Below are 18,052 nucleotides of genomic sequence, written 5' to 3'. Positions count from 1 at the left end.
AAGAATTGGTTCCATAGCAATTGACGAGTGACAAATGTTCAGAAATACTTCATACCTGACTTGTTGCACATTTATTTTGGTGCCTCTGAAGCACCTTGTTAAATGGAGCTGCCTCCATTTTCCTTTTGGTGTTGTTGTAAAAAAATCACAATAATCAGGACCTCATCAAGATACTACGCAGTGTGAATTAGATTGAATGCTGACCTGCTGCGGCAAATGCTGAAAGTCGAATGGCTGAAAGCCAATAATTTCATCACACTACATAAGTACTCCATTGACTTGCTCTCCTGAAGCACTTTTGATGTCAGCTGGAGGCAGGTAGATTATGATTCCATGCCGGGGTCTAACATTTCACAACCTTTCCTCTGCTTATAAACTGAAATATTTTTGAGGAGCATAGTGTTGGTGCTAAACAAGATTCCCTGTACTTCATTCAGTGCCTTTTAAGTCAACAAAAGGCAGAACTTAAATGCAGCAGATATGTTCTTATATTGGGAAGGGGGGCGGCGGGATGAAATCGCCATATAAATATACAGCCATAGAACAAAAAGATGCTATATATCTATAGCAAATGTGGAATCCTTTCTGCAATGCATTTTCTCCAGGTTTCTTGGACCCCAAGTTAACAGTCGGTTGGCTGCCCTGCTAAAAAGCTATGCTACACTAAGGTACATCCACTCTCAGTAGCATCCTCCCTTAAAGGATCAAATGGCCTTTTAAAAATAATAATAATGAACCATAGCAGGTTTCCAAAGGATAGTTTTGCAGTGCTGCAGTAGTGATACAGTACAGTTTGCATGCAAAATGTATTTGGTTAAATCTCTTGTATTTCCAAACAGTACTTGGGAAAGATTCCTATCTGGAAGGCCACTACCAGTCAATAGACAATATTGAACAGGACCAGGGGTTGCCAATGTTTTTGTAAACCAGAGAAACTGCTGTGGACACTAGACACCACAATCTTTTATACTATTGGCTACAATAGAATGCTTCTTCAGTAGAATGTGACCCTTGAGCTAGATGGATCAATAATATTGGTTGATATAATGCATCTTCCTAGGTGCTTTCATTGTCTGATCCCAACATTACATGGGCAGCAGTGGTGGCCGTGCTCCATCCTTTGGTCACTATACCAGGCAGTGGTGGGAAATGGGCTGGGGATACCCAAGCACAATGTTTATAGTGTGCAAAATCCTGACCTAATGAGGGCAGGTTAGAGGCGCTGCCTTACCTCTTCTAAAAATGGTTGCAGGACATGTGAAGAGCCAGGCCTTTTATTAGTCAGATCCTGTGTCCACATGCGAGGATGGCTTGCAATTCATCCAGTGCCTTTTGAGTCTGTGGAATGCAGAACTTAAATGCAGCAGATACATTCTAATACTTTTTGTTTTGCAGGGTGTGTGAGAGAGAGAGTTACAGATAGGTAGCCGTGTTGGTCTGCCATAGTCAAAACAAAATAAAAAAATTCCTTCCAGTAGCACCTTGAAGACCAACTAAGTTAGTTCTTGGTATGAGCTTTCGTGTGCATGCACACTTCTTCAGATACACTGAAACAGAAGTCACCAGACCCTTCTATATAGTGAGAAGGTGGGGAGGGGTATTACTCAGAAGGGTGGTGGGATTGGGTGATTGGCAGATAGCTGTGATGAGCCTGTTGACGACTCTTAACGACTGCAATAGGTCTTACAGGGAAAAAGCAAGGGGTGAGAAGGTGAAAAATGGCTTTGTCATGTATAATGAGATAAGAATCCAATGTCTTTGTTCAGACCAGGTCTCTCCATGGTTTTAAGTTTGGTGATAAGTTGCAATTCAGCAGCATCTCTTTCCAGTCTATTTCTGAAATTCCTTTGTAATAGAACAGCTACTTTGAGATCTTGTATAGAATGTCCTGGGAGATTGAAGTGAGAGAGAGAGTGAGAGAGAAATAGCCATATAAGTATACAGTATTGTCCAATTGTTGGCATTTGAGAGACAATGGAGTGCACCTCTGTTGACGAAGTCAGACCACTGTGTTAGCAGCACCAAAATGCCATCTAGCCACCTTAGGGACTCTGAATTTGTGTAGGGTTCACTCCTTGGTCTTTTGTTCTCCGGAAGACATCCCAGAAGGCAGAAGAGGTTTAGGACCAGAGTTTTCCTCCTCTTAGATGGGCTACGTTCCCAGGTTGACAAGTCCAACCTTCCCCTCACTTCCCTCTACAGCTCGTGCAGAAACCGCCTTCTTGACCGTTGGACCCACCATTAATCTCATTTGCTCTATCTGCCAGAGCCTGTCTTCACATGTGGCAGAAGTCCCTGATTCACCAAGGGCTTGACACCTGGTTTAGCTGGCCAGTCAAAGCCATTTCCCAAAGTGTGGTTGCCGTTGCGTGTTGACAGTTTCTAGGAGCCACGGGTGAGAGCTGAGTGCAGGGCAGGGACCAAAGGTGGACCCAGGAAGAGCACAGCATGTCCCCCACCAGAAGTACTACCCCCCCCAACACCCTATACACACCACACTATCCTATACTGGCTATTTATTTATGACCGCAATATTTTTTTTCAGATTCTAAACACCACTGAAAGTTTGTGAACTGAACACGAGTCTGGGAAAATGAGGAACTATGAGAAACTGGGTTTGACAGATCTGCCCAGCTTTACTTGGAGAGGATGTTGAAGGTGGGAAACAGAAAGCTGATGCCCCTCCGCTGTGTCTCTGCTCCCATATGCCCACCTGTGTTCTTCTAATCAACTTCTACTTAAGCTGTTTTAGCCGCTGCTCATATAAGCTGAGCTATTGCCCATTTCACAAAGGTGGCTTTCTATTTCCTCACCTGGTGGGCATTGCCAGTGGTCATCTGAGAGCACAGATGAACCTCAGACCCAAGTAGAAGCCAAGTAAGAAAAATACTCTGCCCTATTCAGCATGAAATGGAGGCAAATCCCTCTCCCTGGTGCTGATCTTCCCAGCCGCAGTGTGAGTAATTGTAATTCTCTCAACTCTCCCAGAATGTACTGGTTGCAGACTTGCTACTGGTGAGTGGCTTTGCTTTAACAAGCCACATCTCCTGACAGGTGACCTATTGCTGGAATGACAAGATGTCCTTTAATGCAGCACACTGGAAGTGCAAAACTCTTTTACATTTGTTATCTAGTTAATCCTCAAATGTCACCCGAGTTGTGTAGCTTAGCATTATCATTAATGTAATTATTCGGTTGTATCCAGTTCTGTCCCTCCACTGTGTAGAAAAGGGGAGGCAATTATTATTATTATTATTGAAAATCCATCCCTTTGTCCTGTAGCTCCTCTACACCACCTTGCACACTGTTTGAAAGGGTCCACCAAGCCTCTGAAGCAGATTTGGTGGGGGCATAAAGAAAGAAGAAGACTGTAAAGAGAAAGGATAATTAGAGGGACACACACACCCCTGCCATTATGTTTATGGAAGACTCTGCTGCATGAAAGAGTCTCCTCTCAGTGCAGGGTCAGTTCAGGGAAAGAACTGGATACAACCCATTATAGTGTGCTTGAAAGAATCCTTGCTCAGGGGAAGAATTGCATATGTCACAATTCTTGCCATCCTTGTCATTTGCCTCGTGCAGCAAAACCTCTCGGGTCAGCCCTGGCCCTGGGCTCAAAAAGGTCTTTTCCTTTTTTATAATTTTTTTATATTAAGTTTTACATAACAAATTTAAATTCAAACACATCAATCACCTCTTCCTTTAGGATTCCCTGAATCCTCTGACTTCCCTCCACCCTTCCATGGTTTCCATCTGCTTATCTTATTTCCTCTAAGTTGTTAAAAGAATATTGCCCATTTTCCCATTGTTTTTGTACATTACAAGCATTACTTAAATCCTGCCAAAGTTTTTAGTTGTTTACAGTGTTCTCTTAAGTACATTATAAATCTTTCCCATTCCTTCTTAAAATTCCTCTTTTCCTGGTTTCTGATTTTCCCAGTCATTTTTGCCATTTCACCATACTCCATCATCTTCACCAGCCATTCCTCGCTGGTTGGAACTTTGTCGTCTTTCCATCTCTGAGCCAGTAGTATCCTCGCTGCTGTCATCGCATACATGAATAGTCTTTTCTGCTCTCTTGGAATCTCTGTACCTAAAATGCCTAACATAAAAAACCTCTGGTTTTTTCACAAATGTTATATTAAACATTTTCCCCCCAACTCATTATACATCATTTCCCAGAATGTTTTAGTTATCTTGCGTATCCACCACATATGGTAGAATGTGCCTTCTTTCTCCTTACATTTCCAGCAAAGATTAGAAGCAGTCAAAAAGGTCTTTTCAACTATGACCACTAAGCAGGCATAGGCAAACTCCAGCCCTCCAGATGTTTGGGACTACAATTCCCATCATCCCTAGCTAACAGGACCAGTTGTCAGGGATGATGGGAAGTGTAGTCCCAAACATCTGGAGGGCCGCAGTTTGCCTATGCCTAAGAGCCTAAATCCATCTGTGTGGAAAGTGGTGTCAGGCTGTGTATGCACCATAACTTTAAAGTACAAAGAATACTGGGAACTGTAGCTTATCTTTCACAGAGCTACAATTCCCAGCACCCTTAACAAATGACAGTTCCCAGGATTCTTGCTGGGGAGGCAGAAATGTGCTTTACATGTGTGGTGTGTACACAGCCTAAGACACCCTGCGCATTTGCGGTACATTGAAGCCACTGGAATTAAAATGGGGCACTGGGGAGAGGGAATGTTGCTTCCAACAATGCTTTTCCCGGGCTCACCAAATATATTGTTTTCTCCCTTTGCCACACAATTTGTAGCTGCACGATTGATACCAATTTACAATGCTGTTCCCTGTGCAACTCAATTAATTCCAAGGGGAGATCAGCTCTGAGTGTTTTGTTAGAGGAAATAATTGAGCCTCATTTACTTGTGAGAGGTCTATTGTTCATGACATAGTGGCAACAATTACAGCTTCAGTGTAAATATATAACAACAAAATGCACACGGAGCCGCCTCGTCCCATTTTACCTGCCGGTATTTTTTCCCTGCCTGTCAGTTTGGCCCTACCTGGGCCTGGACAAATTGTTTCATTAACATTTTATTACATCTTGCTATTGTTGTTCAGAATATATGAGCAGCTGAGAGACAGTTTGAACAGAACTGCCCCCCCAAAAAAAAATTTCATGAGAATTTATCCCTTCACATAGCCCATTTATAGTCAGTGAGTGGCCCTTCAGCCAATAACTGAGGCCTGTGCTGACCCAAGAAATTTTGCTGACTGAGGCAGTGAAGCAAATGGCTCCCCCTCCCTCATTATCCAGGGCCGACCAAGTTCTTTTAACACCTGAGACAGAAAAATTCCACGACCTCCTTTTTCTGGAAGTAAAACAGAAAACAACAATAAGCTAAATCACCCAAATCGCTGCTCTTTCATGATGCTGAAAATCTGCTGCATGAGGTAGCTGCCTCACTCTGACTCATGGCAGGCTCGTATGGCCTTGTGGCCTTTTGCAGCCATTCTAGGCAGGAATATGATGGTGGACCTTTAAACGTTGCTGCTGAGCTGTTGGATGAACCCACAGCAAAATGAGTCACTTGGTACTGCTATAATGTCTAAAGGTCGTCTTAAAGTGTGGAAAGGGCTGTAGCTCAGCAGCACAACACAGAAGGTCCCATACTCAGTGTGGGCACCTCCAGCTAAGAGGACCCAGGCAGCAGGTGATGGGGAAGACCTCTCTGGCTCTCAGACCCTGGAGAGCCACTGCCAGCAGTAGCAGCTGGTAGAGCAGCTCACCTGGCAGACAATATTGGGCTAGAGAAACACATAGCCTGACCCGGCACAAGGCAACTTTCCATATGAGCATATTAGCATAGCAAGCTGCCTTATGCTGAGTCAGAAGAGGGATCCCTCTGGCTCTCAAGAGTTTTAGACAGGGGAGTATATATCCCTGGGCAATATATCCATATACGTACCGTCCAAAACTGGTTTGAAGTTCATATCATGATATTGGTTTCATAGTTTTTGACCTGGCAATATATTCCGAATCATGATGTGTGTGTGTTAGTTACGCAAAAATCACAATGTGGGGGAAACTGTGAAACCAGCCAATGTTCCTCCATATTTCAGACACTGTGATACAGTATATCAGTAGATCCTGATGTTTAGCTGGTGATATATCATGAAGCTGAAAACCAGATATCACCAAGCCCTGCTGTTCACCTCTATGTAGTTCCAACTTTATTTCAGACGTTGTGCTATATTGGTATATTGTGAAGTTTAGCTGGTGATATATCGAGATGTTGAAAACCAGATATTGGCCAGCTATTCCCCCAGCCCTATCTGAAGATATCAGGGACTGAACCTGAGATTCTCTGCCACTGAGCTGAGAGCCCCTTCTGTGACAGGGGAGAATTTATGTGGCTGTGGATGCAGAACTAGAAAGCACTAATTCTTACGAGTTGGTTCAAAGGTGTGATCTCGACTATGTTGTGCAAATGAAGTTTGCTTTTGTTTGCGTTTGTGCGTCTTAATTGTGAGTCTGTCTTTATGGGTACCCCTCGTTCCTTTCAGTTGGAGTTGCCATGCCATGGTAGAATAAACTCCAAAAGGAGAACAATGAAACTAGAATTCAGCTGCCCGCAGTCCTAAGAGGTAAAAGCAGATAAGTGCTATTAATTGTGCTAAAAGCAGCCCAAGGACAAGGGAACACACCACATGTGAAGAACTGCAACAAAGGAATGTTAGTACAGATTTGTAGGGTGCTGTATGGAATGAGCTAGTTTTCTAGTGCTAGGTTTGCTTTGTGTTTGTAGATAGCATATGACATACAATATTTATAATGGCTCAAATAAATAGACTTCGTCCTTGAGCTCTTGTTGGGCCCATCTTCACAAGGTAACAAAAGGAATGTGTCCTCCAAGAAGATTCAGTGAATTGATTCAAGTGTAGAAAGCTGCAATATGTTGTCTGGTTTCCAAATCTGCCTATTTAATAGGTTTAGCGCTGTTTGCATTTGTAAATTCAATGCTTGCCTAATACAGGGATAATCAACATGGTGCCCTCCAAATGTTGGACTCCAACTCTCATCACTCTTGACAGGCTGGGGCTGATGGGAGTTGGAGTCCCACAACACTGGGGGAAGAAACAGGGCCGGCCCACCCATAAGGCAAGGTGAAGAACCGCCTCAGGCAGCAGGCCTCCAAGGAATGCATCACATGCTGCTGCCGCCATGGTGCATTGCGCTCTTTGGAGGCTGGCTGTGCCTCTTCCTCAGCAGCCCCCCACCAATGCTACCTCTACAGCGGCCTCTTGGCAAATAGGAGTCGCTGCTCATCTCTTCCCACCCTTGTTCCCACCAGTGTAGATCTTTATTCCCCACCCCTTGTTCCTGATGTCAATCTTCACTTACCCTTGTTCCCTGATGGGCAGGGCGCCATTTTGTGGAGAGGTACCAAAATGTATTGGGCCAGCCCTTGGGGGAAAATCTGAGTTTCTGTAGAAAATAAGCATCAGTACATATACCCAAGCAGCGCATACACTCAACCAGGTGTCTCATCCTGCCCAGAAAATATTTAGCAATGCGTTTGACACCAGCTTGGCTGCAGGAGTTACCAGAAGGAGGTGTACAAGGTGCCATCCAACCATTTTAGGGACACTACTCTGGATTTGCGTAGGGTTTACTCTCTAGCCTTTTCTTCTCCCGAAGATATCCATCAAGGCAGCGGAGGTTTAGGAACGGAGTTTTTGTTCTTCTAGATGAGCTACCTTCCCAGGTTGACAAGCCCCATCTGCCCCTCACTTCCCTCTACAACATGGGCAGAAACTGCCTTCTTGACTGTTGGACCCATTCTTGGTCTTGTCTGCTCAATCCGCCGGAGTCTGTCTTCGCATGCAGGGGAAGTCCCTAACTCACCAAGGGTTTGAGAGCCATTGGCTACCCTCACTTGGTTTAGCCAGCCAGTCGAAACTGCTCCTGGGTGTGGCTGCTGTGGCATGCTGACAACTTCTAGGAGTCACGGGTGAGAGCTGAGTGCAGGGTGGGGACCAAAGGTAGACAAACTACCCATTAGGATACCCTACACGCTGTGGTTTGTATGAACCAGCTGCCAAATTCACTTCTGCTTTGGAATGTCATTGTGTCTCTTTGCATTGATCTATATATACAGATATATAACTGCATGTAACATCTAATAACCCAAAATTACAATTTCGAGTTGTTTGAGGCAGTCTTGCGATGAATTGCTAGCGCTTGGAGCAGGAGGCATTTTCTTTAAGCGTGGCACCTGATTAGGAATGTAAAAATCGATAATGTCTGAAGTATTGTGAGAGGACTTCCTAAATATGGCTCATCATGTTGGAAAAAATCAATGCAAAATGGGCATGTGGAGTCAGCGTGTCCTAAGAGGGGAGCATTAAGGAGGGTTAACCCATAGAGGCAGGCAGGAAGTAGTCACTAAGGATGAAGCCGGCAAAGGATAGGAAACGCCAGTGATGCTTTCGTTTGATGAAACTCTTGTTGGTTTCGTGTGTGTTGGGTTTTTTGTTTTGTTTTGTTTTTTGCTTTTGTTAACTCCCAGTGGTGCCCTCCCAATGTTTTTTTTGGGGGGGTCCATCTTTCATTATTCCTGCCCATTGCTAATACATGTTGGACCTTACAGTAGTTGGAGTCCAATATTGCCTGGTGGGCACATGCTGGGTTGCTTTCCTCCAATAACTCATTCTTCTTCATTTGAGAGCATGCAACCCTTTGCTGCGATTCAAAACTACTGTTTCTCTGGGAGGACAAGTCACTGGCTTTTGATTTAACACTGGTATAGTATCAGTATGAAAATGAAGAATATGCTACAAAAACCCATTAACTTCTGCTTATGGGGGTATTGGTTTTGCTTGTTATTATGCTATGTATTTTTGGTGTTTTCATACAGTAAACTGCCCTGTGGTCTTTGGGTGAAGGGCAGTACAGAAATTTATTAAATAAGTAAAATACCTCTTTCCTCTTCAGAGGACACCTATAATTGTACTGTCATAACTGCTATTCCACATATGTTTTCACATGCTAAAATTGCATTGGTAGATGAGCTAAAATTACACACGCACATATATATATGTATGTATGTATTTTCCCCCACAGCTTTTTGCAATCTTTGCATTTGCAACATGTGGCGGCTATTCTGGAGGACTGCGGCTCAGCGTGGACTGTGCAAACAAGACAGAGAGCGACCTCAGCATTGACATAGCCTTTGCCTATCCATTCAGGTAATCTGTTGTAGTTCTTTGCCATTCACATGCAAAGGGGTAGCCGTTGTCTACTTTGGTTCAGTGTAGTGCTTCCTGTAGATAATTGCAGATGACAAGACATGCAAAGACTTCAGGTGATTTCACTTACTGGTGACAAGTTGCTTCTAAGCTGGAACCCTTTAGCACTGCTGAGGCTTTGCTTTCCCACAGTTAGCTGGAAGTGGAATTAACTGAAGACTCCACAGAAGCACTCAGATTAGCTCCAGCTGGTACGTTTGCACCTCACTGACTTCCCTCTGCCAGTAAGTGACTGAGGTCCACCTGACAAGAATCTAGGATAGCGGCTCTGCAATGCCTGGTGACCTGCCTCTGGAAGCATGTGATATTGTTTCACGCCACTCCAATCTCTGAGTGGTGCAAGATTCCAGGGGTTCCCAGGGTTCGTATTTCCTTTTGGGAATGAGGCACAACAGAGACTGTGGTGTCTTTATGCCATTTGGTTTATTTACGCATATATGCAACCTGAGCCTACGATGGAGGGGCTTCACACCATCAACACAACCCAAAAAGGTCTTATTTCTCCCATAGCCACAGCCTTGGATTCAAACAGAAATCAGACATTGCTCTCAAACTTTGCTCTGACTCTCCAGCTTGCTGCTTTACGTCTAGGTCACACCACTGCCCCTTTTAACTCTAAACTCAATGCTTTGTCCTTCTGTCTCTGAGTAGAGTGAGGGGCCTCACCCATTTAGGCCTAAAAACAAAATAAAAAAAATCCTTCCAGTAGCACCTTAAAGACCAACTAAGTTAGTTCTTGGTATGAGCTTTCGTGTGCATGCACACTTCTTCAGATATCTGAAGAAGTGTGCATGCACACGAAAGCTCATACCAAGAACTAACTTAGTTGGTCTTTAAGGTGCTACTGGAAGGAATTTTTTTATTTTGTTTTTACTATGGCAGACCAACACGGCTACCTATCTGTAACCATTTAGGCCTATTTCCTTTGTTTTCTTAATGGCCCATCACCCAGATGATTGCCTCAACACAAGAAGGTAGCCTGTCTTATATTTTGACACTTGCTGGATTCAGGGGTTAGAAGGATCTTGCATACTTCCAACGCCCCCCCCCCCCAACTTAGAATGCACTTATAAGGCAGTGTTCTTCCCCCTGGCCAAGTTTTTCCTCTAATTTTTAGTCCTGTTCACAAGGCACAGCAATGTTAATGAAAAGTTTCTTTCTGGTAAATAACAACAACAGCAACAACTCCTAATGAGAATAGTGATAGACTCTCGATTTCCCCCGAATTTAATCATTTCTTTTAAAAAGAAACTTTTAATTTTTATAGGAAAATAGTACGATTAAAAAGTGGGGGAAAGATTAGTTGATGGATGTGCTGAACTGGTTACTGGCCACAAAAATGGACTATATCAGAGTCAATAAACTGAAGCTCAATCCAGACAAGACTGAGATGTTTCTATTGGGTGGTTCTTCTGACTGGACAAGTGGTGTAGACCCTACTCTAGATGGGATCACATTCGCTGTGGAAGAGCAGGTCTGTAGTTTGGGGGTGGGGTGGGGGTCCCCCTAGATCCACTGCTGTCACTTGAGTACCTTCCACTAGCCTTGACTGGTGGCCCAGCTACAACCTTATCTGGATGATGATAACCTGTCTGCCATAACCTAGGCTCTGGTAACTTCAATATTATATTACAATATTATATTGCATTGTGGTTTTCATGGGTTTGCTTTTGAAGACAGGTGAGGTGAGCCAATCATATAACACTGAATCTGGCACAGGTGCATTGGCTGCCTGTATGCTTCTTTTAATCCATAAAGCTCTTTATGGCTCGGGGTCCCAGTATCTTTCAAAGCACCTCTCCCACTATGACCCTACCTGGACCCTTCGGTCTTCATCTGAAGCTCTCCTCCAGGTGCCTCTGACTTCTTTTGGTTGAAGTTCCCTGGCTGTAGAATGCTGTCCCCAGCGAGGTCCACTTGGTGCCATCATGAATGTCTTCCATGTACTAGGTTTAAACATATCTCTTCACCCAGACATATGACAAATTATGACAAGTTGGCTGATGGCCTACTTGATGGAAAGTTTTTGCTGCTGAAGATTTTTGTCCTTTTTCCCTGCACTACGAAATGGTTTTCTTGACATATGTTGTTTTTGGTTTTGTGTCATTCCTGTTGGGCTCTTGACATTTTGTAGGAAGTGTCTAACAAGTTAAATAGGTAAATAATTCTCGGAATGTATGTATGCAAATTGCCTTTTAAAAACATCAGCTCTCCAAAAGATTCAAATATGTCTTGGTTTCATAGCATCTGAGCTAAGCTGTCCTAGAAAGCGTTTTTTAGCCTAAGGAAGGAAAGGGGCGAGCCCCAGGCCGCCCCGACCTTAAATGCCCCCCGGTAGCCCCGCCCCCCAGCGCCAACCAATTGGCTGGCGCTGCCCTACATGAATATTGATGAGCTCTCTGAATCCCGTGGGGCTGGGGAAGCCCCACGATAGTGTGGGTGGGGGCGCGCGCCCGCAACCCCCCCCCTCCGTAGCTCGGGGGTGGCTTTCCTGTTGGGCTCTTGACATTTTGTAGGAAGTGACTAACAAGTTAAATAGATAAATAATTCTCAGAATGTATGTATGCATTGACTAACAAATTGCCTTTTAAAAACACCAGCTCTCCAAAAGATTCAAATATGTCTTGGTTTCATAGCATCTGAGCTAAGCTGTCCTAGAAAGCCTTTTTTAGCCTAGTGATGTGTCTGGTGTGTTTCATAAGCCAGTTTGGGGATGATAAACACCAATGGAAATGAGGGCAAGTGTCCAATGCCAGAAGTTAACAATGAAATATTTTTAAGACCCTGCTGTTAATAAGACATAACACATTCACAGGCAGATGCAATGCAATAAATAAATAAATATGGCTATCGGCCTTCCCCATCCCCCTTGCATCTAAATGGTCATGTCCTGCATCTATAAAAAGTCCCCAAACCTAAAAGTAGATTCACAGATATCTATTTCTTTCTATACAAATTCTATTCCAAGAAATGTTTTTAAAGACAGCAACACCATCTGTCTGTAAAATGGCTATTTCCATCAGACATCATTTGCTGTTTTGCTTTTGAGTTCCATTTATGCCTTTATTGATAGTAATGCTGTTCACTAAATGGATCTGAGCAGCTGGCAAACTCATGAATTGTTGTTAATTTATGAGATATTTATGCCATACTTGTGCTCCACAGACTTGTACTGCCCTTTATTACAAATGTTAATTTCCCCCCCTTTTTGCTAACTTTGCTGTTCTGTACAATCTTTCATCTCTTGCTTCTTTTAGTATTCATGAAGCAGCTTTGGAAAATTGAGTTATGCAAATTTATAATTTGATTCTCTTCCAAACTTGTCACATTTCATGAGTGTTCTTCACAGAGGATGGGAGGGAGTTCCACAATAGAAATTGCTATTTAAGATGTTGGTTTATATATGTTATTAGTTTATAATAATAATATATAAGAAAGAAAGCTTGAAAGGCAGCATTATTTGGCTCAGAAATACATAGCTTATTGAACAGAGGTATGCATGATACTTGCTAGTGCACTCCATCTTTATACTTACCCCTTCCTTCCTCCTTTTTTGGTGAGCTGTGATTGAAGTCTTCCTCGGTTAATTAACCATAGTTTCCTGTGAAGTTTGAATCAGGAAACTGTGGTTATCAGCAGGGGCAGACATCTTTCACAATAAGGCACGCTGTGTGAGACTAAAATTTGGAACCCCCAAATGGATCTTCTCAATTATGGATCTTCTTAATTTTGTTTCCCTTCAACTCGGCACCCTGTGAAGGGGAACCAGCCACACCACCCAAAATCTGGTGATGTTACCAGTACTGGAACAAGCCAGAATATTACTGAAGCCAATTTCAAATCATGTAAGAGCCAAGGCTTATTCTCATCGCCATAGTTCTCCAGTTCAGATGTTCTTAGAACTATGGTTAATCAACCCAGGAAGTCTTCAAAAAGAGCCCTGTTTGAAGGAAACTTGTAATACATCTGTTCAAAATTGGGCTAACTGTTGTGATTAAGTATGGATTCCTGGTGCCCATAGCTGCAAAATACTGAATTTAAAAAGTTAAAGTTAACCTCAAACTGTTGCAATTCTCACAGTTTTATTATTCTGTTAAATCTGATTGTGGTCTCTCTCTCCCCCCCCTCCCCCATCCTCTGTTTGTGCAATGATTCACTGCTTTGAGATTTCAATTTATGCCCACAGCATTATTCAAGGGGAGAGATGCAGGAATACCTATAAATGGTTGTTTATTCAATTGTGTCCAGAAAGAGGAAAGAGGCCTATTATATTGCTCCCTGGATAGTTCCCCTGGGGAAAGATTTTTGAAAGAGAGTCTTGAGACAGGTTTGTTTGTTTTTAACAGTGAGGCGAAAAACTGTTTCTTATTGCTTGACTAGGATAAATATATTGCATAAAAGGTTTTTATGTTTGCTCTAGGTTCCCAACAGATCACAGTGCCCTGGAGACCACCTATGTTAAAATGTATCTTTCAGCTTGACTATGTCTGAATTTTTGTGATGACCAATGCTTTTTAGCAAATGAATTTGACTGACACAAGGCGTGTGGATATCTTGGCTTATTAAGATAATGAACATCTAGCTGTTGACACCATTAAGGGACCCCTGACCATTTGGTCCAGTCGTGACCGGCTCTGGGGTTGCAGCGCTCATCTCGCTTTATTGGCCGAGGGAGCCTGCATACAGCTTCCGGGTCATGTGGCCAGCATGATTAAGTCGCTTCTGGCGAACCAGAGCAGCGCACGGAAACGCCGTTTACCTTCCTGCCGGAGTGGTACCTATTTATCTACTTGCACTTTTGACATGCTTTCGAACTGCTAGGTTGGCAGGAGCAGGGACCGAACAACGGGAGCTCACCCCGTTGTGGGTATTCAAACCTCCGACCTTCTGATTGGCAAGTCCTAGGTTCTGTGGTTTAACCCACAGCGCCACCCGCATCCCACGTTGACACCATTACCTTCATGCAATATAATGTTTCAGAAATAACATCCATCAGTGGGCTTACTTTAAAACCATATTGTTTATTAAAAGATAGTCTGCCACACATTACTGGAAAGCCTTTGTTGTGGTGGTCTTTCTGCAAAATAAAAATAAAAATCCATGCTTAATTTATTAATTTAATATATAAATAGAAGGCATTATTAATACACTGTCAAGTGGAGATTCATATAAGTTGTCCAAAATAAGCAAAGATATGATCTACTCTCTTATTGACTTGTGTGTATAGAGATGCTGTGTTAATAAAGGAAGATATGAGTCTCACTTGGTAGGATATTATTCATTAATACAGAGAGAAATAATAAAGTTGGGGTTTTATGCAGAATACATCCTTGAGCAGTATTCTTACCCTATTTTTTGGAGTTTGATCAAGTATTCCTTCATGCTATGAAAGGGCTTGAGGAAAGTTTTGTTGGTCAAGAACCACAATTCATGGGATGGTAGAAGGAATAAAAACGGAAGTGAGTATACAGTTACATGACATGAGGCCATTCATCCACTCCCATTTATTGTAAAGCAGGCATCCCCAAACTCGGCCCTCCAGATGTGTTGCGACTACAACTCCCATCATCCCTAGCTAACAGGACCAGTGGTCAGGCATGATGGGAACTGTAGTCCCAAAACAGCTGGAGGGCCAAATTTAGGGGTGCCTGTTGTAAAGCTTGGTTTGGATACGCAAGAGCTAATTGTGCAACAGCAGTATCACACAGAGCAAGGTTTCTGCTTGCTCTGAGTGTAACAATCAATGTTCCATAGTTGAGCAAGAAGACAGTTTCCTCATCAGGAGGAACTTGTGTATATTTCTTTCTGTTCATGTCATGACAAATACTCAAATTTTTGACATTCTGCCATTGGATATAAACTTTACATTAGGCCCACTTATATATGCAGATATCCATATCTCTGATATCTTTTCCCTTACACTATGTCCAAGTCCGCTTATTCAAATCAAATCAATCTTTATTACAGTCCAGAGACCCAACAAATCATTACAAAGCAATGCACAATTCATACAGCCTACCTCCAGCTTAATCAAGCATTTTGTTCAAAATGCTTGTTCATTCTTTCTTACACATACACACATTAATGGACACAGGTCCACAGTTCCTTAGGGCCACATAGTCCCATAGGTCTCACATTATTATTATTATTATTATTATTATTATTATTATTATTATTATTATTATTTCTGCAAAGCTGGAATGTCCGTAAGCATTTCATAACCTTGCATTCCAGCACTGACCTCGTGGCTAGCAAGATCTTGTTTCAATGTCCTGAAACTCTATGTTCTTATAGCCAACAGCAATGGTGGTTTCAAAAGTTGTGCACCTTTTGTTTGCCTCGTTTTGTTTTTGTTTACTTGATTTGGAGTGGTGGTGGTGAGTAAAATCGCTATTTCCCCCCTGCAGTCCTTTATATTAATTTGATATCTTAGTTGTCCGTCTGCAATCCTGCTAAGAGATTACTCAGAGCTGACTTTGAAAATAGATATATGATTATGATTCAAATGTCACATAGAGTGCCTTTGCTTGACAGTGCTGGCATCAAAAGGCCTGAGTAAATCACCTCCGTATCTGTTAAGTTAGGGCCTTCAGCCACTCAGCGCCTTTGTTCAAGAGACAGGTAAGCTTCTTCATGGAAAGAACATCGCAGGTTTTTCCTTCACTGCACCTGGGAGTGAATAAATCTGTTTTTGTGCAGCATTTCTTCACCAGTTCCTCCCTGATTTATGATTACTGGTTGACAGTGGAAGAGTTGAGGGGGTGAGCCCGAAACAAAAGATGCCACGCAGAGAGCCCACGGAGCTTGTACCTGTCATGACTGTCAAACGCTGTGCTGGAAACAAGAAGAAGCTAAAATTTAAAAATTTGGATCTATCGGCGGTATGACTCAGTTCTAGAAGCAGTTGTGTGTTTGTGTCAGTTTTTCTCTTTCTTCATCCTTGAACTTGGTGCAAAAGAAAGGATATCTGCCGTGGCTTGGAAAGCGTTGGAACAAGATGGTGCAGCTGATCATACAGGAAACTGTGACAGATACCATATTTTTCGCCCTATAAGATGCACCCAACCATAAGACGCACCTAGTTTTTAGAGGAGGAAAACAAGAAAAAAAATTCTGAATCAAATGTTCTTGAAGAGGCTTTGCACGGCTATCGCTGAAGCCAGAACAGCAAGAGAGGTTGCTGCGCAGCAATCCCTCTTGCTGTTCTGGCTTCAGCGATAGCTGCGCAGCCTGCATTCGCTCCATAAGACGCACACACATTTCCCCTTACTTTTTAGGAGGGAAAAAGTGCGTCTTATAGAGCGAAAAATACGGTAAATAAACAAATGGTACCTAAACATGAACGAACCAAAAGCCCTTACCTAAGAAGGAATTGATCTAGAAAAGAGCTATTTAGCATCACACTTAACTAAATTTTGCACAGTTGATAAAGTGGAGCTTTTAAATGTACTTTGCCAATGGTAATTTTAAGAGAGCATTCTCTTCCCATTGGCATGTTTTATAAATTATTCTTGCAGAGCTGGGATAGCGAACCTCAGGGCCTCCTGATGTTGCTGGACCACAACTCCCATCATTGGACATTCTGGCCGGGGCTGGTGGGAACTGGAGTCCCACAATGACTGGAGGGCCACAAGTTCCCCTTTCCTATTCTAGAGGGATGCACACATGAGGAAAGGCTAACAATCAGAATTTACACTGAGAATTAAGCTGAGATCTGAACTCAGGGCCATGCCCAGAACTGGCCACTGGCCTACACTGGTTCTTGCTTGCTGGGCTGATGAAGCATCCATTCAATTCTATTGTTTTATTTCTTTATTTCAACCATGTATATTCTGCTAAGCAACATAATTTTTTGTAAGCGATGCACAACGAAGTTGTCCAAGGGACACAAAAGATGAAATCAGTTAAAATCAATCAGAAAATCAAATTCCTTCCCCCCCCCCCTCAACCTCATATAGTAAAAAAATAAAATAATATCTGCTGGGTTCAGTCTACCCAGCACTTTATGCATCTGTGTTCAATAATGCATCAGGACAGCCAGAGATCTGAAGCTCTGCCGATTAATTATACAAACTGCCCCGCTAGGATGGGCAGCGAGGAATAGGTCAGTGCTTTTATGATCAACTTCCACAATTCAGTGTCGCGTTGTGGTCCCAGCAGTGCAGTTTTCTATGTAATTTGGGGCTTTTGTGAATGGATTAGCCTAAGCGGACCTGTTTTCGTTGTGTTTCTCTTTCTAAATTGCTCTCACTCCAGTTGGAAAGGAAACAAGCAAAGAGTGTAATGTTGCACCCCGCCGTGCAAAATTTGGGAGAAGTATCCTTCAGGGCACACAAAACTCTCGTCGTGACATTTTCAGCAGCTCAGTTCCCCTTTTTTATATTTAATGCGACCTAATGATAGAAAGTAGACCCAAGGCTCCAGCATCTTTCTTAGGAAGGTGAAACTACAAGTGTCTTCATTTAATAGTGATCCCGGTGGTCAAGAAGTTATTACAGGTTTGGGGGGGCAGGGATGGGACAAGTCCTAACACAAACTTTGCTGCCTCATGTATAGGACCCATGACCTTGACCTGATTTTCATTGGTCTTTCAAAGGGAGTAGAAAAATAAGATAAGCTTGTTCATTGTGCTGCCAGGGCTGGCAAAACTACTTAACATAGAGAGGTTTTCCTCTTTTCATATATTGTGTGCTGTAGCCTTGTGCTAGAAGATTGCCTGGGAAACCAATTGCCTGAAAGGCTAGCCATTTTCCAGCCTAATGTGAAGGACCCGATGAGCATC

At 42.9% G+C, this 18,052-nt stretch overlaps 1 protein-coding gene across 2 annotated transcripts in view; it reads left to right on the top strand.

Annotated features, from left to right (window-relative positions):
• Nucleotides 1–18,052, top strand: part of SYNPR (synaptoporin) — a 148,100-nt gene that overhangs the window by 112,477 nt on the left and 17,571 nt on the right. For both annotated transcript variants that reach the window (XM_079964014.1, XM_079964015.1), the window contains one exon: nucleotides 9,086–9,210. In XM_079964014.1, the coding sequence (XP_079820140.1) occupies nucleotides 9,086–9,210 (125 nt within the window). The remainder of the gene's footprint in view (nucleotides 1–9,085; nucleotides 9,211–18,052) is intronic.

The sequence above is a fragment of the Podarcis cretensis genome, assembly GCF_951804945.1.
Source record: "Podarcis cretensis genome assembly, chromosome: 2".
In the NCBI taxonomy this organism is placed as follows: domain Eukaryota; kingdom Metazoa; phylum Chordata; class Lepidosauria; order Squamata; family Lacertidae; genus Podarcis; species Podarcis cretensis.
Note: the sequence above shows the minus strand (reverse complement) of the source record. Positions and strands in the feature narration are given on the sequence as shown.